The 17155-nt window shown below is 33.4% G+C and overlaps 1 protein-coding gene across 12 annotated transcripts in view; it reads left to right on the forward strand.

Annotated features, from left to right (window-relative positions):
- Positions 1-8904: 8904 nt before the first annotated feature.
- Positions 8905-17155, forward strand: part of srpk3 (SRSF protein kinase 3) — a 46119-nt gene continuing 37868 nt past the window's right edge. For all 12 annotated transcript variants that reach the window (XR_015497550.1, XR_015497551.1, XR_015497552.1 and 9 more), the window contains exons 1-3: positions 8905-8969; positions 9373-9493; positions 15178-15569. Coding sequence is in view for 2 of the 12 variants with exons in the window: in XM_087264238.1 (XP_087120364.1) it covers positions 8954-8969; positions 9373-9493; positions 15178-15569 (529 nt within the window). In the remaining 10 variants the exon portion in view is untranslated. The remainder of the gene's footprint in view (positions 8970-9372; positions 9494-15177; positions 15570-17155) is intronic.

A 17155-nucleotide genomic window follows, 5' to 3' on the forward strand; every position in this document is an offset into this window, starting at 1 on the left:
CTCTTACAATCAAGTCCGCACTATGGACAAATCCTACTTTTTTCCCCCCTACAGCAGTACGTGGAGTATTTTTTTGTGTTCCTCCTCCATAATCACATCCCAGATTTCAAAAAAGACTGACCATGGCCGTGTCGTATTAATCTTTTATATACTAACATTTCTACATTAGTATTGCAGATCGAAGTATTAAGCCTTTACAGGGACTGAAGAGTAAGTCGATGCACACAAGTGCCAAACAAAAGTTAGGAGAGCACAATATTTTGTGTGCACGTTTTTGTGTGTGTGTGTGTAGCTATAGATGTGCATGCAAATAAAATACGAAACATCAGTGTGCAGGGTTTTCGCTGCTGTTAGGGACTCCAAATATATTGAATTTCTCATACAGGGATACAAACACATGGTTTATAGCACCAAAGTGTTACATTTAGTAAGCATCTTTTGTGTTTAAATGAAGTCTAATCGATGTCTATTAGACGTATAAACAACGAATGTTTGGCTAAAAGAAGGCTAAATTTGGGTTGTGAATGAAAATCTTATAGACATCTAAGAATAGCCCAAAACTATAGTCAAGTCTGTCTCATCTGTGTATTTGATGACTAGTCTACTTTTAGGCTATTCTTAGACGTCTCTTAGATGTTTACTGACAGCCCAAATTTAGCCTTGTTTTAGCAAAGACTTCTATGTTTAGATGTCTATCAAACACTCAATTGCTCGGTCGGTAGACTCCTATAATATATCTGTTATTTCATTGCTAAATCAACATCAATACAATAATCATCAATAGTATTTTTAATTCTCATTCGAATCTCAGTGCATAAAATCCTAAAAGAGAATAGTTCACCCAAATATGAACGTTTACTGTTAATTTACTCACCCTCAGGCTATCCGATATGTACATGAGTTTTATTTCTCTGTAAAAATGAAAGGAGATTGTCTTTTGTGATTCTTGAAATGCAAGTGAACGGCTACCTGGACTTTGAGAGCCATAAAAACGCATACGGGTTAAACCAAATGAATACCCATGACTTCTGGTGATACATTGAGCTCTTATGAAACAGATTGGTCTGTTACAAACTGAGTATTGATAGCAACATTTATACGTTTTATTTAAAAATAATACGGCTATTTTGTTTTAGTTTAATCAAAGGAACTTTTATAGTCATCTAAACTTACATCAGACCAGCTGACTAAAAATACTAAGTTAAACTTTGTATCACTGCTAAAAAATCAATTTCGCACTTAGATTTTTTGTCTTGTTTCTAGTCCAAATATCTAAAAATTCTTAAATCAAGATGAATTTTCTAGACAAGCGAAACATATAGTATTGTTTTCAGAAATAATGTGCCAAAATTAAGTGAGTTTTTCCTTAAAACAACAGAATAATCTGCCAATAGGGTAAGGAAAATAATCTTGTCAAAAGGAAAAACTATTTTGCTTGTTTTAAGGAAAAACTCACTTAATATTGGCATATTATTTCTGAAAACAAGACAAAATGTTTTGCTTGCCTAGAAAATGTTTATTGATATAAGAATTTTTAGATATTTGGACTAGAAACCAGACAAAAATCTAAGAAAAGCATTTTTGCAGTGTACACTGAAATAGTTTTGCTGCTTGTTCAAACTGTATATTTATGTCATAAATGAGCTGAATCAGTGCAAAATATTAACGTTTGCTGTTAATTTACTCACCCTCAGGCTGTCCGATATGTACATGAGTTTTATGGACACTTGAGAGTCAAAAAACACATACAGGTTAAACCAAATTAATACCCATGACTTCTGATGATTAGGCATGGGCCAGTATAAGATTTTGACGGTATGATTACCTTGGACAAATATATCACGGTTTCACGATATCACGGTGTTGTGATCACTGCTCAAAAATATGTTCTTTTATTGTGTTTGGGTAAAAAAAAAATACTTTCTCCACTGTGAAAAAATAGATTTTCAGCTTTTTTAAAGCTTTTTTAAGATTTTCAGCTTACAGTGCTCTGCATATATACACAAATCTATTAGTTAAATTCACATTTTTAATGGTAAGCTCTACAGTATTATATTTGTGCATATACATTAGATTAGTCAGTACTGAAGACAAATCTGGAGCTTATCTAACAAAAATACTTACGATAACAGTCCAAAAACTAATACAGACAAATTCATATGTGATAGAAAAATATCAAATACAAATTTTTAAAAAAGAGGAAAAATTAAAAGAAGCAAAAATTTGTGAATTTTAGTTGAAGTTTTGTAGCTTGTAATTTGTTTTTGCAATATTTTGCTTGAGTTTAATTCTATTGTCTTTCAATTCCTAAATATGTTTCGTGACTAAAATATTATTTTAATAAATATATCTGTTTAATAAATCTGTTTTGTTTAAATGCACCAAAATAAATAGCCTATATTCACAGAAATGGATAAATAAATCTACATTTTCAAAATGGGGGTGCACTCAATTATGCTGAGCACTATAATAGTTTAATGTTTAATCCGCATAAATTTGTAAAAACTGATAAGCTAACGTAATTTCTAATATTGTGTGATTCATGTGCATTTAATGAATCACAAAAGACAACAGTTTTAGCTTCAAATCTTTGTTTAATATCCTACTGAAGACAAAAAAAATCTCAGATGGCCTGAGGGTGAGAAAATTACCAGCAAATTGTCACTTTTGGTTGAACTATCCTTTTAATAATCCAAAAAGGGCCATTTTCCCAATCACAGTGTAAGTTCTGAACTAGCTGATTTGATTTAGGCATGAAATATAACTCAAATCCCTGCAGGATCTGTGAGCTTCACCCTCACTCGCGCAGCATTGATTTCCTAATGCCTGCTTTAATAGCACAAGAGAGCACAATTCTCAAAGATTCAATCGTCTGAGTCAAATAAAATTGCAATGCTGCAGGGACGTCAAGTTTCTTTGGAGATGTAGAAACAAAACCGGGCCACTTTGGGTCATTGGATTACAGGTCGACGGAAAAGCATCGTCGTTTAAACGCTCCCAGTGGTAATAAAAGATTGAGAGTTGTGTGCATCAGACACTGAATAGAAACTAACTTATTATATTGTAAATAACGCTTATTTATACATGACCGCCAAATGTGCCTTCTTTGTTACTTTTTATAATGTCTACCAATTTTGAGTAAACATGCTTGACATTACTTGCCAAAATGAAGATGATGATGAACTCTGGCACTGTGTTTGCCAGTTGTAAAGATCATACGGGGCTTTTAGACTGCAGCTTGTCTCAGGATTACAGCCACCTATTTCAATGGATTCAGTATAAATAATTTTGTTTTGTTTTTTGTAGCCCGATTCGTTTGTATTTTGCCCCTGTGATCAGTGATTTCACAAACGAGGATGGTGTAAATTGTAATTTAAATAGCATTAAATCCACTGCAAAAATGTTTCTTAGTTTTTTTGGTCTTGTTTAGTACACAACCTGACAAAAGTCTTGTCGACTATCCAAGTTTTAGGAACAACAAATATTAACTTGACTTCTAGTTGATCATTTGGTATCAGAAGTGGCTTATATGAAAGGCAAATGCTTCTAGATGACGCTTATTTTACCAAAATAAAATATGATCATGCCTTGATTTTGAATTATTTAATTGGACAGTAAGGTCTGACTTTATTTAGACAAAAGTCTTGTCATTTAACAGAAATAATGTACAGTATAGAATATAAAGTCATGCTGCAGTGGAGAAAGAGTTGATATTGCGTATGAGCTTGGGGGACTGCTTCCATACATCTCTGCAATAACTCAAATAACGTATTAATAAAGTCATCTGGTATGACAAAGAAAGCGTTCTTGCAGGACTCCCAGAGTTCATCAAGATTCTTTGGATTCATCTTGAATGCCTCCTCTTTCATCTTACCTCAGACATGATCAATAATGTTCATGTCTGGTGACAGGGCTGGTCAATCCTGGATCATATTGACCTTATTTGCTTTCAGGAACTTTGATGTGGAGGCTGAAGTATGAGAAGGAGCGCTATCCTGCTGGAGAATTTGCCTCTCCAGTGGTTTGTAATGTAATGGGCAGCACAAATGTTTTGATATCTCAGGCTGTTGATGTTGCCATCCACTCTGCAGATCTCTTGCACGCCCCCATACTTAATGTAACCCCAAACCATGAATTTTCCTTCACCAAACTTGACTGATTTCTGTGAGAATCTTGGGTCCATGTGGTTTCCAATAGGTCTTCTGCTTTATTTGTGAAGATTGGGATGCAGTTCAACAGATGATTCAATAGAAAAATCTACCTTCTGACACTTTTCCAAATGATCAACTAGAAGTCAAGTTATTATTTGTTGCTCTTACAACTGAGATCGACGACGAGACTTGTCAGGCAGTGTACAAATTATTAAATTAGGATGCACTTTTATAAAACGCAAAAATGACTTCAGGTATTGCTTTCTTTCAAATTTATCAGAATTAATTTAAATAAAATGTCTGCCACTATTGGTTAAGAATATTAAACTAATTTCAAAGGAAGAACAAGATTATTTTTCTTAACGCTTTTAAGCTAAAACCTGCTAAACTTTTCAGAAAGCTTAATATCTAATGTTGATTATAAAAATAATGATGAGTTTTTTTATTTTTGTTTTCCTAAACCTTCCTAATGTCTTGATTTCATTTTAAAGCACTTTGTGTTTACATGTTGGCTTATCCTGTAATGTCAGAGTTTGCTCATGAAGCTGCCCGTCATATGCTAAAACAAGTTGTATATAGAACTTAAGACAATAACAAATTCAGTGACATCTCAAATGTTTCCTGCTTCTGCATTGATTTCTGCGATTTTCAGCTATTACCGCTTTATCATACTAATGTATGCACAGGGTTGTGTTTTAAAAATGGGAAACATATTAGTTTGCTCTTTCCTGTGTATGTTTGTTAGCCTGTCGTTGAATGTGTTTGGCCTCTCTGTGTATTTTTTGATTATTATAGGCTGATGCATGCTTGAGATTTGATTGGATTTCCTGATTGGGGTGCTTTATGAGAGCTTCACTCGGTGGACTGCGTTATGAGTGCATGTCTCTCATAAAAAACACCGTCTGAGTACAAAGTGTGTGTGTGCATGAGAGTAATTGTAGCGCTCTGCATACATGATGTTCAGATTTTATGAGCAAATCTCCTGTTATGTAGGCTTTTCTCTGAGAGAACTTTCTTTTTGTACAGTCTTGCGATTTACTGTTTTGCCAATGGTGTGAAATACAGCTTTGTATGTTTGCTGATGAACAATTCAGATTGTTGTTTAGAGAATTGCTGGTGTATATGGAGCCCTGGCGCCCCGCTCGAGTTTTACACGACTTTTATACAGGGGTAATAATTTAAAAAATAATAATAATATACTGTATGGTAATTTTCTAATGAAGTTGAGGGGTTAAAAGAGAGCTGAAATCCAGTCAGTAAAAGACTCTTTTTGTATTTGTATTGTGTATAGTTTGCTAACAATTGTGTATATGTGCCTGTACATATTGTGAAGGGGACGTGCTCCTTTTTTTTTTCTCCTACAACTTGGACAGAGTTACTGTCTCCATTCAGGAGAAATTGCGAGCCAAAATGTTGACATGAGTGAAATGGATCATTTGTATCTGGAAACAAATAAAGCTATAATTTTAACAATGAAAACTTGCTGGTTTGAATGTTATATATCTAAAGAAAATGAACAGTATTTTAAAACAATGGATGTTTCAAAATCTTTTTTATTTATTAATTTTTTTTATTTATTTTTTTTAAAGGAAATGACAAATATCTTGCTTCTGCTTGTTACATATGTTTATTTTTGTACTCATTTCGGGATTTAAAAAAAATGTATTTAAGTTTCTATGGCTGATTTTAATTTAGGTATATATATTTCCTTTTTTCAATTTAACCCTTGTACACTGTTAACTGACTACCCTTTTGTTATGTTCGAGCTGAAAACATTCACTGAATTAAACTGCTGTAAAACTGCATCAGATAAGTATTTTTTTCAAAATTATTATTTTTTATAAATCTGTTAATCAACCTCAGTCCTGATCAAAACTACTAAATTGTTTAGAAAATTACAGGATTTGAACTCTTTAATATGCAAATTTATAAATGACGTCACTGATTTGGTGAAAAAACACATAAAATGATGTATTTTTAATATAAACCATAGTCGTGGGCTTTTTTACTTATAACACAGTCTTGCATGTGAAAGATTAGTAACAACATTGGCTTTGATAGATTGTTAGATTTTTTTTTTTCTCTCCATATTTTACCGGTGGTGGATGTTTTTGCCCCATTGACTTCCATAAATGTGTATATGTGCCTGTAAATATTGTGAAGAGGACATGCTCACTTTTTTTCCAACTTGGGCAGAGTTACTGTCTTCATTCAGGAGAGCTTGAGAGCCAAAATGTTGAAATGAGTAAAATTGACAGTATTTTATAACAATGGATCAATTTTTAATTCAAAATCAGATTTTTATTTTTAAGAAAGTTTCATGCTTCTGCTGGTTACATAAGTTTATTTTTGTATTCATTTTGAAAAAATGTTTTTATGTATGAATTTAGGCCTATATATTTTCTGATTTAATTTAACCCTTGTGCACTAATCAAATTGACGACCTTTTTGTTATGTTTAAGCTGAAAACACTTTACTGAATTAAACTGCTGTAAAAATGCATCAGATAAACATTTTGTCAATTTTTTGCATTAATCTGTTAATCAACCTCAGCCCTGATCAAAACTACTAAATTGTTTAGAAAATTACAGGATTTTAACTCTTTAATACACAAATTAATAAATGATGTCACTGTTTTGGTGAAAAAACACATAAAATGATGTATTTTCTAAACAATTTAGTAGTTTTGATCAGGACTGAGGTTGATTAACAGATTTATGCAAAAACAAATGTTAAAAATATTTATCTGATGCATTCTTACAGTAGTTTAATTTAGTGGATGTTTTTATCCTGAACATAGCAAAAGGGTAGTAAATTTGCCTGGAGAGTATTGTTGAGTTTTTAAAAAAATTAAATAAAATTTAAAGCATTTTTTTCACAATGTCTGTCAAAAGATTTGTCAGCAAAAATCATTCTGCTAGCCAAAACACAGAACAGTTTATGTGCAAAATATAGACACAAAATCATTTCAGAGTGGATTAAAACATCCCTAACAGTACATAAGGGTTAATTTATCATTTTAGTATGCTGTTTAATTAGTTTTTTATGCCTGTATAAACTCAAAAAAGAACTTTTGCTGCTTGTTTAAATTATTTAAAATGAGCCGAAATGGGACAACTTAATTGTTTTAAGTTAAATCCACTTAAATTTGTAAAAACAAATTGGTTAACTTAATCGACTTGTGTTGAGACAGCATGAATAAACTGTGTGGAACCCAGCATTTTTGACAGTGTAGTTTTTATTAGTTAAATGTTGCATTTGCAATTAGCCAAAATATTATTATTTAATAGTTCATGCAATGCATTTTTAATGGTTAAGCTATTTTTAGTTAACAATAAAAACCTTGATATGAGAAAGTGAAGAATTTAAAAACCTCGAGAGAAACCAGGCTCAGTTGGGCACGGCTAATTTCTCCTCTGGCCAAACGTCTTCTGCAGTGTAGCACCAGAGGCTGGAGAAAAATAACAATCTGTTAAAGTTTTACATTTAAAACTGTGGCCTATTGTCATTTATTGGGCTAATAAAAAACTGGCCAACACATAAAATTTTCCTCAGTTTCAGAATTTGGCCATTTGAATAAAAATCAAAAAACCATAACAATAATAATGTAGAGCTTCACGATTTTTCTAGGTTCTCGTAAAAAAAGTACATTTGAAAATTCATGGATAACAACAATAACCTAATAAGTATTAATATGGACCACTTTTGGCTCTTCACAACTTTTTTTCAAGAATAAGGTCCAAGAGTTAGAATAAAAGTTGCTTATGAATTGTTTTCTCTATAACAACAATACAGTGAAAGTTTCGCTTGTTCTTAAAGCCTTTTCGATGGGTTATTTTGACAACTTATCATGGAATAAATAGGACAAATATTGGACCTTTGTCAGTGGAGTTTAGGTCTTTCCCGATTACGTGTAGCTAAACACAGTAGAAATAAGTTATAATTTACTTATTTAAAGTAAACACTTTTGTAGAAAATAAAGTGAAAAAGGTCAATGCTGAGGAGAGTTCAATCTTACAAGTGTTTTTTTCCCCTTTTTCCTTCACTTTCGTCAATTGGAGAAGTTTGTTCCTCACCACTGTCGTCACTACCTTGCTTGGTTTGGGACTTGTGGAGCTGCGCATCGATGGATTTGCTTTTCAGTGTTTGGACTTTCAGCAGTAAAATTAAACTGCACTGAACTGAACTAAACTAAACTTCAGCTCTAAAAACTGGACTGACACTATTTCAATTTACCAGAACTTCTATTTTTAAGCTGCTTTGACACAATCTACATTGTAAAAATTCTATAGAAATAAAGATGAATTACATGTTTTTAATGATTTTTTTATAGTTGCAATACAAAGTGTGTTTACAATTTTATGAAAATTATTGTAGCCTATATCTTATATTATAAATAGCCTATTTTCTTAAGATTAGGAGAAAAAACTCCCTATAAAAAACTCGATAAAACTATAATTGAATATGGAAGTTAAAAAATGTATCTTATGAAGTATCTTCTCGCTGTATAAATCCCTGCGGTTGGAAAATTGCTATGTTTTTTGGATGTTCAATAATGTCAGTACGACGTTGAGAAAATAAAGTAGCTAAATATAGCATAAATAAGCTGATTTGGTGTGCATATTATTAGAGTTTACCAATGAGGATATTTACTCACAGTAGTGGCGGCCTCTGATGTCCAAATGTCCTCGTGCAGTCGGTCCCATTTCAACCGCACGAGCTGCTGTCAATACAGCGCTGAGCCTCAGTGCGCATGCTCAGAACCAACTGAGGCGAATGTGCGTGAGGTGACAGCTGTCCCGATGATATCGATGAACGGTGAGAATGTTTTTACTAAAAAACAGCCAAACAAGCAGTATCACGTTAATTCCTGTGGATGTATTATGTGTGTTGATGATGAATGCAACAATGTCGGCTTGTTCGAGGGATAATATGACGCTTGTTGTGATGACCGAAGCTTGTGCTAGCGGTAAAGCTAAGCGCGAGCACGTTTAGAGGATCTAATGTTTGAATATGCACAGATTATTCCTTTCGTTTGAATCATTCGTTTGATTATTGATTAATGAAGTCATATAGCCTATTGTCGATGTGAAATTCTCGATATTTTCAATTCATGCTAGTGGTTTGCCCTCATATGTAGTGAATTGGGGGTGGGGCGTCCATAACAGCATGTCTAATATATATTATGTTATGTGATATTCTTCTCTCTGATGCATGGCAGTATCCAGCAGTGATAACAACCTTCCCCAGAACAGCCACGGCAAAAAGCAGAAGAAGAAAAACAAGAAGCACCGCAAAGCAGCAGTAACAGCGGCAGTGGAGATCTCTAGTTTGGAGCTGGGGTGAGTGTGTGTGTGTGTTCAACTGGGCAAAATCGAGATCTGGGTTTCTGCTCTGTGAGATGCTGCTAAAAATATATAGGAGGGTGGCCATGGGAGTCACTTCTCCAGATAAGCATATTGACTCATGGCCCTCCCTCCTGGTCCATGCACGTGGAGCCTATTTTAACACATCCTTGGAAAAAAGATCAGGTACATACAATACACATCAGGTACATACTGCATGTATGTGTGTTGTGTAGATGATTAAAATATAACATTGATATAGAGCTTTGCAATATTACTATATATATATATATATATATATATATATATATATATATATATATATATATATATATATATATATATATATATATATATAGTATGGACAAAATAAAAAGTATCATCTCATATTACGCTCTATTGTTTATTTCCCCTGCATAATTATCACGTTCTCTTTGTATCATATTCTAAGAAGGCATTATATTTATATTAAAATGCAAGTGATTTAACTGCATTAGTATTAAATTTAATTAAATTAAATACAATATATATCACATGAGCAAAATAAAAAGTTTACCGTTTAATATTATGCTCTATCATTAATTTTGTGGTATCAAAATGTGAGAAAGTTGGAATTTTGAAAAATCTGAACAACACACACCAGGTACATACTGCATGTATGCGTGTTGTGGATAGTAAACACAAATTGTGCACAGGTATTGTCCAAAATAAATTTTTTTGGGGTAATTATTAGTTTGGCACATGAAATTTCAGTACAACATGAAACAACCTAGGGAAAAATGCACGTGATTAAAGTATAACAACAATGATATAGGGCTGTGCAAAATGACAAAATGTATAGTATGGACAAAATAAAAAGTCTATCATCTCATATTACGCTCTGTTGTTTATTTCCTCTACATAATTATCACATTCTCTTAGTATCATATTTTAAGAAGGCATTATATTTATATCGTCAGCATGACATATACAGTTTAAGTTGTTGTGCACTGAAATTAATGAACAATATTATAATTTTTAAAAAACTATGTAGGCTTAATGCTTTTAAATAATTCTTTTGATGTACCTCATTAATCAGACAACGTTTTGAGAGATTGTGTTGTGCTAATCAATCAGTCTGAAAAAAAGTGTTACTTTAAGGAATTATTTTGTAAATATGTTTTTTTTTTTGGTGTTAGATTGCGCACAGGTGTCATCTGAACTACACTTTTTTTGGCTAATTATTAATGTCAGACACTGAATTTCAGTACAACACAAAAACTGTTGGCTGCTGTAAATATTTAGTTGGAACACAGCGTTACTTTTAAACGACGTCCAATAATGCAAAACAACAATACTTTATAATGCATAAGTTGTAACAAAGTGTCTCTTTAAGTCACAACTAGGCTACATTTTGGCAGACACTAAATTTCAATACAAAATTAAAAAGTAATAATGCAAAGGATTAAACTGCATTGGTATTACTGCGAAATTGAGCTTTGCAATATGATGATATATATTGTATAGAGCAGGGGTGTCCAAACTCGGTCCTGGAGGGCTGGTGCCCTGCAGATTTTAACATCAACTTGTCTCAACACAGCTGCAAAGTTGTTTCCAGAAAACCAAGTAATGCCACAGTCACACTGGACATCTTTCCGCAGAGACTTCCATTCATATGCACACCAATGCGTCAGACCAGAAACACAAGCTCATGCTGCAAGTTTCGCAGTTCGCTGCATTGCAATGTTCGAGCTTGGTGAACTCTGACCTGCGAAATCGCATGAGTTGGTTTTATGCAAACATGACCTCTATGGACAGAAATGTAAAATATGGACTAATCGCTCACTTTTAAAAATGCCTAATCATCTTGTTTAATCCCGCCTCTTTTCACAGCGCTTTATAACAGAATTTTGACAAGTTTGCATTTCTGCACCTATTAATGGATGACCATGAAAGACTGCCCACATTTGTATGTTACTGTTTAACTTCTGTGTGAGCAAGTGTGTAATAAAATACAAACTATGCATTAGTTTTATAGACACCAACAGTACAAACCTGCGGTTCATTCCGTTGTGGCGACCCCTGATTAATAAAGGTACTAAGCCAAAAGAAAATGAATAAATGAATACAGTACAAACCCTTATTTTACAAGAAACATGTTTTGCGAACTCTTACACTGTCTAGATTTGCCAGGTAAATGAATATTATTAGCGCAAACATGCATTCATAATAGTATGAACCATTAAATGGGTGGTCAAATGTACATTTACGTTATCTATTATTTTAATTAGTAATATTATTTAAGACACAGATCAGAGCAAACTATTTCTTAACTATTAAACGACAGACCCCCCACACATCTTGTTCTTCAGGGGGATCAAGGGTTAATTAGGGTGGTCAGAGCCCCCCAAACCCCCCTTTAATTCGCACCCTGGTAACCGAGGCATAAGAGCTTGATTAGGGTCTGTCTGATTTGGGTTGGAGCTAAACTCTGCAGGACACCGGCCCTCCAGGACCGAGTTTGCGCACCCCTGTTATTGACAAAATAAAAGGTCTGTAATTACATGTCATATTTTATTTGAGCGCAATGTTTTACACCAAACATGAATAACAGCATCATGAGAGTTGCAATGTTTACATTTTGCATTTTATTTAGCGATTTTTATTTTTAGGCTTGACCTGTAATCATTAGTTTTTGAAAAGAGTTTTATAATTACTTCATATTTATTTTATATTTAACTACATTTTAATCAAACATTTGCCCTGAAGTGAGAAATATGATCACATATGAATTAATACATTTCTGATTATATACTTAAAATATAAAAAAAATAGCCTTTACATGTTGTCAATATATATGAATTATTCATTTATTGAATTTACAGAAATTGCACTATATTGGGATATATATATCGTTTTCAGGATTTCAGATGTATTATTTTGTGATATGAGATTGTTGTCATATCGCACAACCCTATTGCGATACAGAATTTCAGAAGTAGGCCAGAGAAACGTGAGGATGTGTGGAGCAGATGTCTACGTGATTCCCCTACATGAATATCACGTGCTCTTAGTGTCATATTCTAAGAAGGCATTATATTTATATCGTCAGCATGACATATACAGTTTAAGTTGTTGTGCACTGAAAGGAATTAACAGTATTATAATCTTAAATCAATGCATTTTTATACAATTCTATTGATGGACCTGATTAAACAGACAATGTTTTGATTGATAACTGTGATAATAAATCAGCCTCGAAGTAATGCTTTTAAAAGTGTGGTAGTTTGAGGAAATATTGTGTAAATATGATTATTTATGTGATGTCAGTATAATGTACAGAGTTCAGTCTGTATGAGTGAAAGGAGAATGTTTAATGTACGTCAGTTCAATTAAATATTGATTCAAATAAATACAGTTTAATTGCAGAAATATAAAAAGAGAATTTTGTATTTCCAGATGTCAGTCAGACGTGTTATTAGCAATAACAAAAAAAGGTTTTTAGTAAAATGACAAAATGTATTGCTTCAGATGAGAATTTACATATTTTCTCACTCATTGCAGAAAATATGGCTCTAATATATATTTTGTATTTAATGATGTTTGTTATGTGCCACATAATAGATCTTAATAAATAAAATTCCTAATAATTTGTAAAGGAGAAAAAAATGTAATTATAATGTGAATGTTTTGGGTTATGTCTTTTTTACTGTATGTACAGCGGTTCAATTTTAGGGGCCTCGCAGTTTCGCTAATTTTTTTAGAGCAATTTGTTGTGCTTTTTTTTTGACAGCACATTGTGTTCTCCGTCCTAATTGGCTGTAGATTAATGTCAATCAATCTTCACCTTGTCTCCTGTACAGTACAGAATGTGTTTCACTTGCCAAATCAACATAAATCTACTTTTGCTAGCAGTGTGAATTCTAACATGCAGAAAAGGGTTGTAACTGTCTGCAGCAAGACTATTGTAAAGGGGGTCGCACACCAGATGCACCGCACCATACAGCGCCATGCATTTTAGAATTGTAAAGATAGGTTATGTTAGGGTACGCACACTGGCACTGCAAGGCGCGGTGGCTGTCTGTGATGCCCAGCTACAACTCAAGAAACTGTGTATATTTCTGCCACGCAAGAGAGCGCCATCTGAATAATTTCATTTTAAATAACATGCGAATGTGCTCGTCCGGTATGTGTTACCTCCAACTGTCGTGTGTGGCGCATCCGGTGATTCCCTTAAGGAGTCTGCTTTAGTTTTGTGGATCAGTGATTGCAAGAAAAAGAACTTTATGCTGGATGCCAACATTATCTTTACAAAAGCTAAAAAGCGATAAATGTTTCCGCCTGACAACAGGCTTTGATCTTAGGTTTCATTCTATAATACTACACTTATTTTTTCTACCAACGTTTGAACTTTGAGAGTTTTAACAGGGTTTCTGCAGGTTCTTAAAATGTCTTATATTTGATACTTAAAATGTCTTTAATTTACTGAAATATTGTGTTGTGGGTCTTAAATGTTTTTTTTAACAGGTCTTAATTTTCCTTTGTTCAAATATAACTACCCAATCTGGCCAAAAACCACACAATCACCAACAATCATCCAATAAAACTTTCAACTTTTTATTTGAATGGTCATTTCAAACTCTATTTGTCATAATGGTTTAATTATTTCCCTTACAGTGACATTTGTTTTAGTAGTTGTCCATGTATTTGCTGCTGAGGACATCAACCTGGACAGATTGTTGTGCATAGATTTAGTTTATTATAGTTTTTTAAAACTTATAAAACATTTGTTCATTTTTTTATTATTTATATAAAGTGTTATTATATTATTTAATATAAAGTGTATGGATACTAGTAGAGCTTACTTATTTTTACACAATACTAAAATATTTAGCTAAGAAATAAAATCTAAAATATTTTTATTTTTTATTATTATTATTGTATTATTAAATGTACTAAATTATAATATTTTTTAATAGGGTAAATAACCCTTATCTCAGCCCTTAAGGGGTCTAAAATGTCATTCAAAATGGTCTTAAAAGTGTCTTAAAAAGTGTTACATTTAACTCTGTGGAATCTGCAGAAACCCTGTTTAAAAAAGAGAGGAAAGTGTGCAAATGTTAATGTCTGTCTGAGAAAAGTTTGTAGTGAGGGGTTTTACAGCCTTAAAACATCTACAATAATTGTAAAAAATTAAGCTGACTACTTCAAATTTCCCCTATCGCGGGTTATTTTTAGGGATATTCTTTTCTGTATTTCTGTATGACAATGAAACAATAGTTTTTATACCAAAATATTGTCTTAATATAATTGATTGCATTATGTCCTTCAATAACAAACAAACTAGGACTTGCCCAGTTGTCAGCAAGACATTTGGACAATAGCATAAATGTTTTTGTGCATTACAGTGCATAATGTTTATATAATATTATATTGGTCACCTTTCTCTGTAGATTAGCTTCAGGGGGAAAAAAACTAGCCGTATTGGTTAACCACTTTTGATAACCCATGTAAAATGTACTTATTAGCCATTAAATATAAGCTAGATAGACTTAGACACTCTGTGGCTTTATATTAAGATGGTGAATTGATGTTTCCGATTACACAGATGGTCAAAGAATATGTGCTTTGAGTGAAACTATGTCAAGTCAGCCACCATATGATGTATTAAAACATTTTTTTTTCTCTTAATTGCCCACCAGACCCCAAATCCCCTCCTCAGATGAACTGTGCCACATCCTCACCATCCACAGATCCGCCACCCCTCCAGAGTCGTCCCCAACGCCCCCATTAAACCTCTCCCAAAGTCCCCCAGACCTGCAGCCTCCTGCCCCCATCCCACACTCCATTCCCATCACAGTGGTTCCTTCACCTGTCGTCGTCTCGTCTCCAGAAACCCCTTCAACACCTATAGCACCTTCACTGGGCCTGCCTTCCATTCTCTCTTCGACCCCTCCTACTCCACAGGCTCCGTCCAATCAGCCGACACCACCACAAGCTCTAAGCCCGCCCCCGCCGGACTTTTCCCCGCCCCCAGCAGAATTACTCGGGTCAGATGATGAGGAGCAGGAGAATCCGTCAGATTACTGTAAAGGTAATCAATTTTGAGCTAATATTTAGCGAGTGAGTGTGTGAATGTGAGTGTGTGGGTGTTTCCCAGTACTGGGTTGCGGCTGGAAGGGCATCCACTGTGTAAAACATATGCTGGAATAGTTGACGGTTCATTCTGCTGTGGTAACCTCTGATAAATTAGGGACTAAGCCAAAGGAAAATGAATGAATGAAGGAATGTATGAATGGATTTTTACACAAGATGTCAACCACCAGATGTTGCATCATTAGAATTTTTACTGGAGAAAATAAATGCTAAACAGCCCGGTGATAATGCCTGCTTATGATAATCCAGTGAATTAAGTACTTTATGAATGAAATGCACTTAATCTCATTTGATTAGTTTCTATTTTTATTTGTAACATTATTGGCGCAACCCAAAAAATCTGCTTGTTGTAACAAAAATGTATATCTGGTGTTGATGTAAAGCAGTCTTATTTCAATGCTATTTTAGCTTTTATAGTTTTTATTAATGTTTTGAAGTAGCTTTCAGTTTAAGAATTTGATTTTTTTCATCTTTATCCTATAATCTATTTTCAATGAAACTGACTACAATATACAACATTTTTTAAAATCATAAAATTTCAAAACTCTTGAAATAACCCTCCAGTAACACTCCAGGGTTTTTCCAATGAGTTTTTTAGTGCATTACAAAGAGTTAGTTGATACTAGTGCTGGGCGATTTTGGAAAAAATAATATCATGATATCATGTTTCATATCATTCGATATCGATAAATATTGAATATTTTTTAACAATATATTTAGGAATATTAGGATTTTTTTATTTAACAACTTGATTTTAATTTACCAACAATCCTAAAGCAAATAGTTTTAATAATCAAAAACAAAAATATTTAAACAAAATATCTGATCTCTTTATAATAAAATAAACTTAAGTGTTAAAGAGATTCTTAAACTTGGTAAAGTGTAAATCCTGAACAATTAAAGCAAACTTTAAAGTGTGAATAATAACGATACGGTAAACCTTAAACTCTGTCAACAACACAAATAATTATAATGAAATCTGAGCCTTTAAGTAAAGAATTGGACCATCTTTATTTATATACATTTTGCAAAGCTACAAATTGTGAAGTTGAATGACTACATTGCCCTCTATGCCAAAAAACTCTTTCAGAGCTAGTGGCTGGGATGCACAAAAAAAGAAACCAGAAAGCCATTCTGGTGACATCCTTACATGCTTTTTTATTTACAATTTTTGGCACTCATTTTAGCATGTGTTTTTATTCTGACCTGAAGTGACCAGCGTGCGCGTGGATTCCTTGACCGTTTACAATGGACTTTGCTCGCACTCACCTGGCATCTCTCATAACTAGGTGGCCATCAAGAGTTTTCTCAGAGGATGACAAATGAACAAACCATTGCTGCGGTTTTAAAAGTTTATGGAGAAAGGTAAAAAGCACTGCAGTGTTTGGGTGGACGGTGATTGTCTGAGGTAATTAGTCTGCCGTTATTTCTGAAACGTGTATGTTCCATACAAAGTGGGAAGCAGATTTGTTAGTTCTACTTAGATGAATTACTGTGCGCTTGTGGTATTCGTAAAAGTTGAGA

This window comes from Danio rerio, chromosome 8 (genome assembly GCF_052040795.2).
Source record: "Danio rerio strain M-AB ecotype USA chromosome 8, GRCz13ab, whole genome shotgun sequence".
Taxonomy (NCBI): Eukaryota; Metazoa; Chordata; class Actinopteri; order Cypriniformes; family Danionidae; genus Danio; species Danio rerio.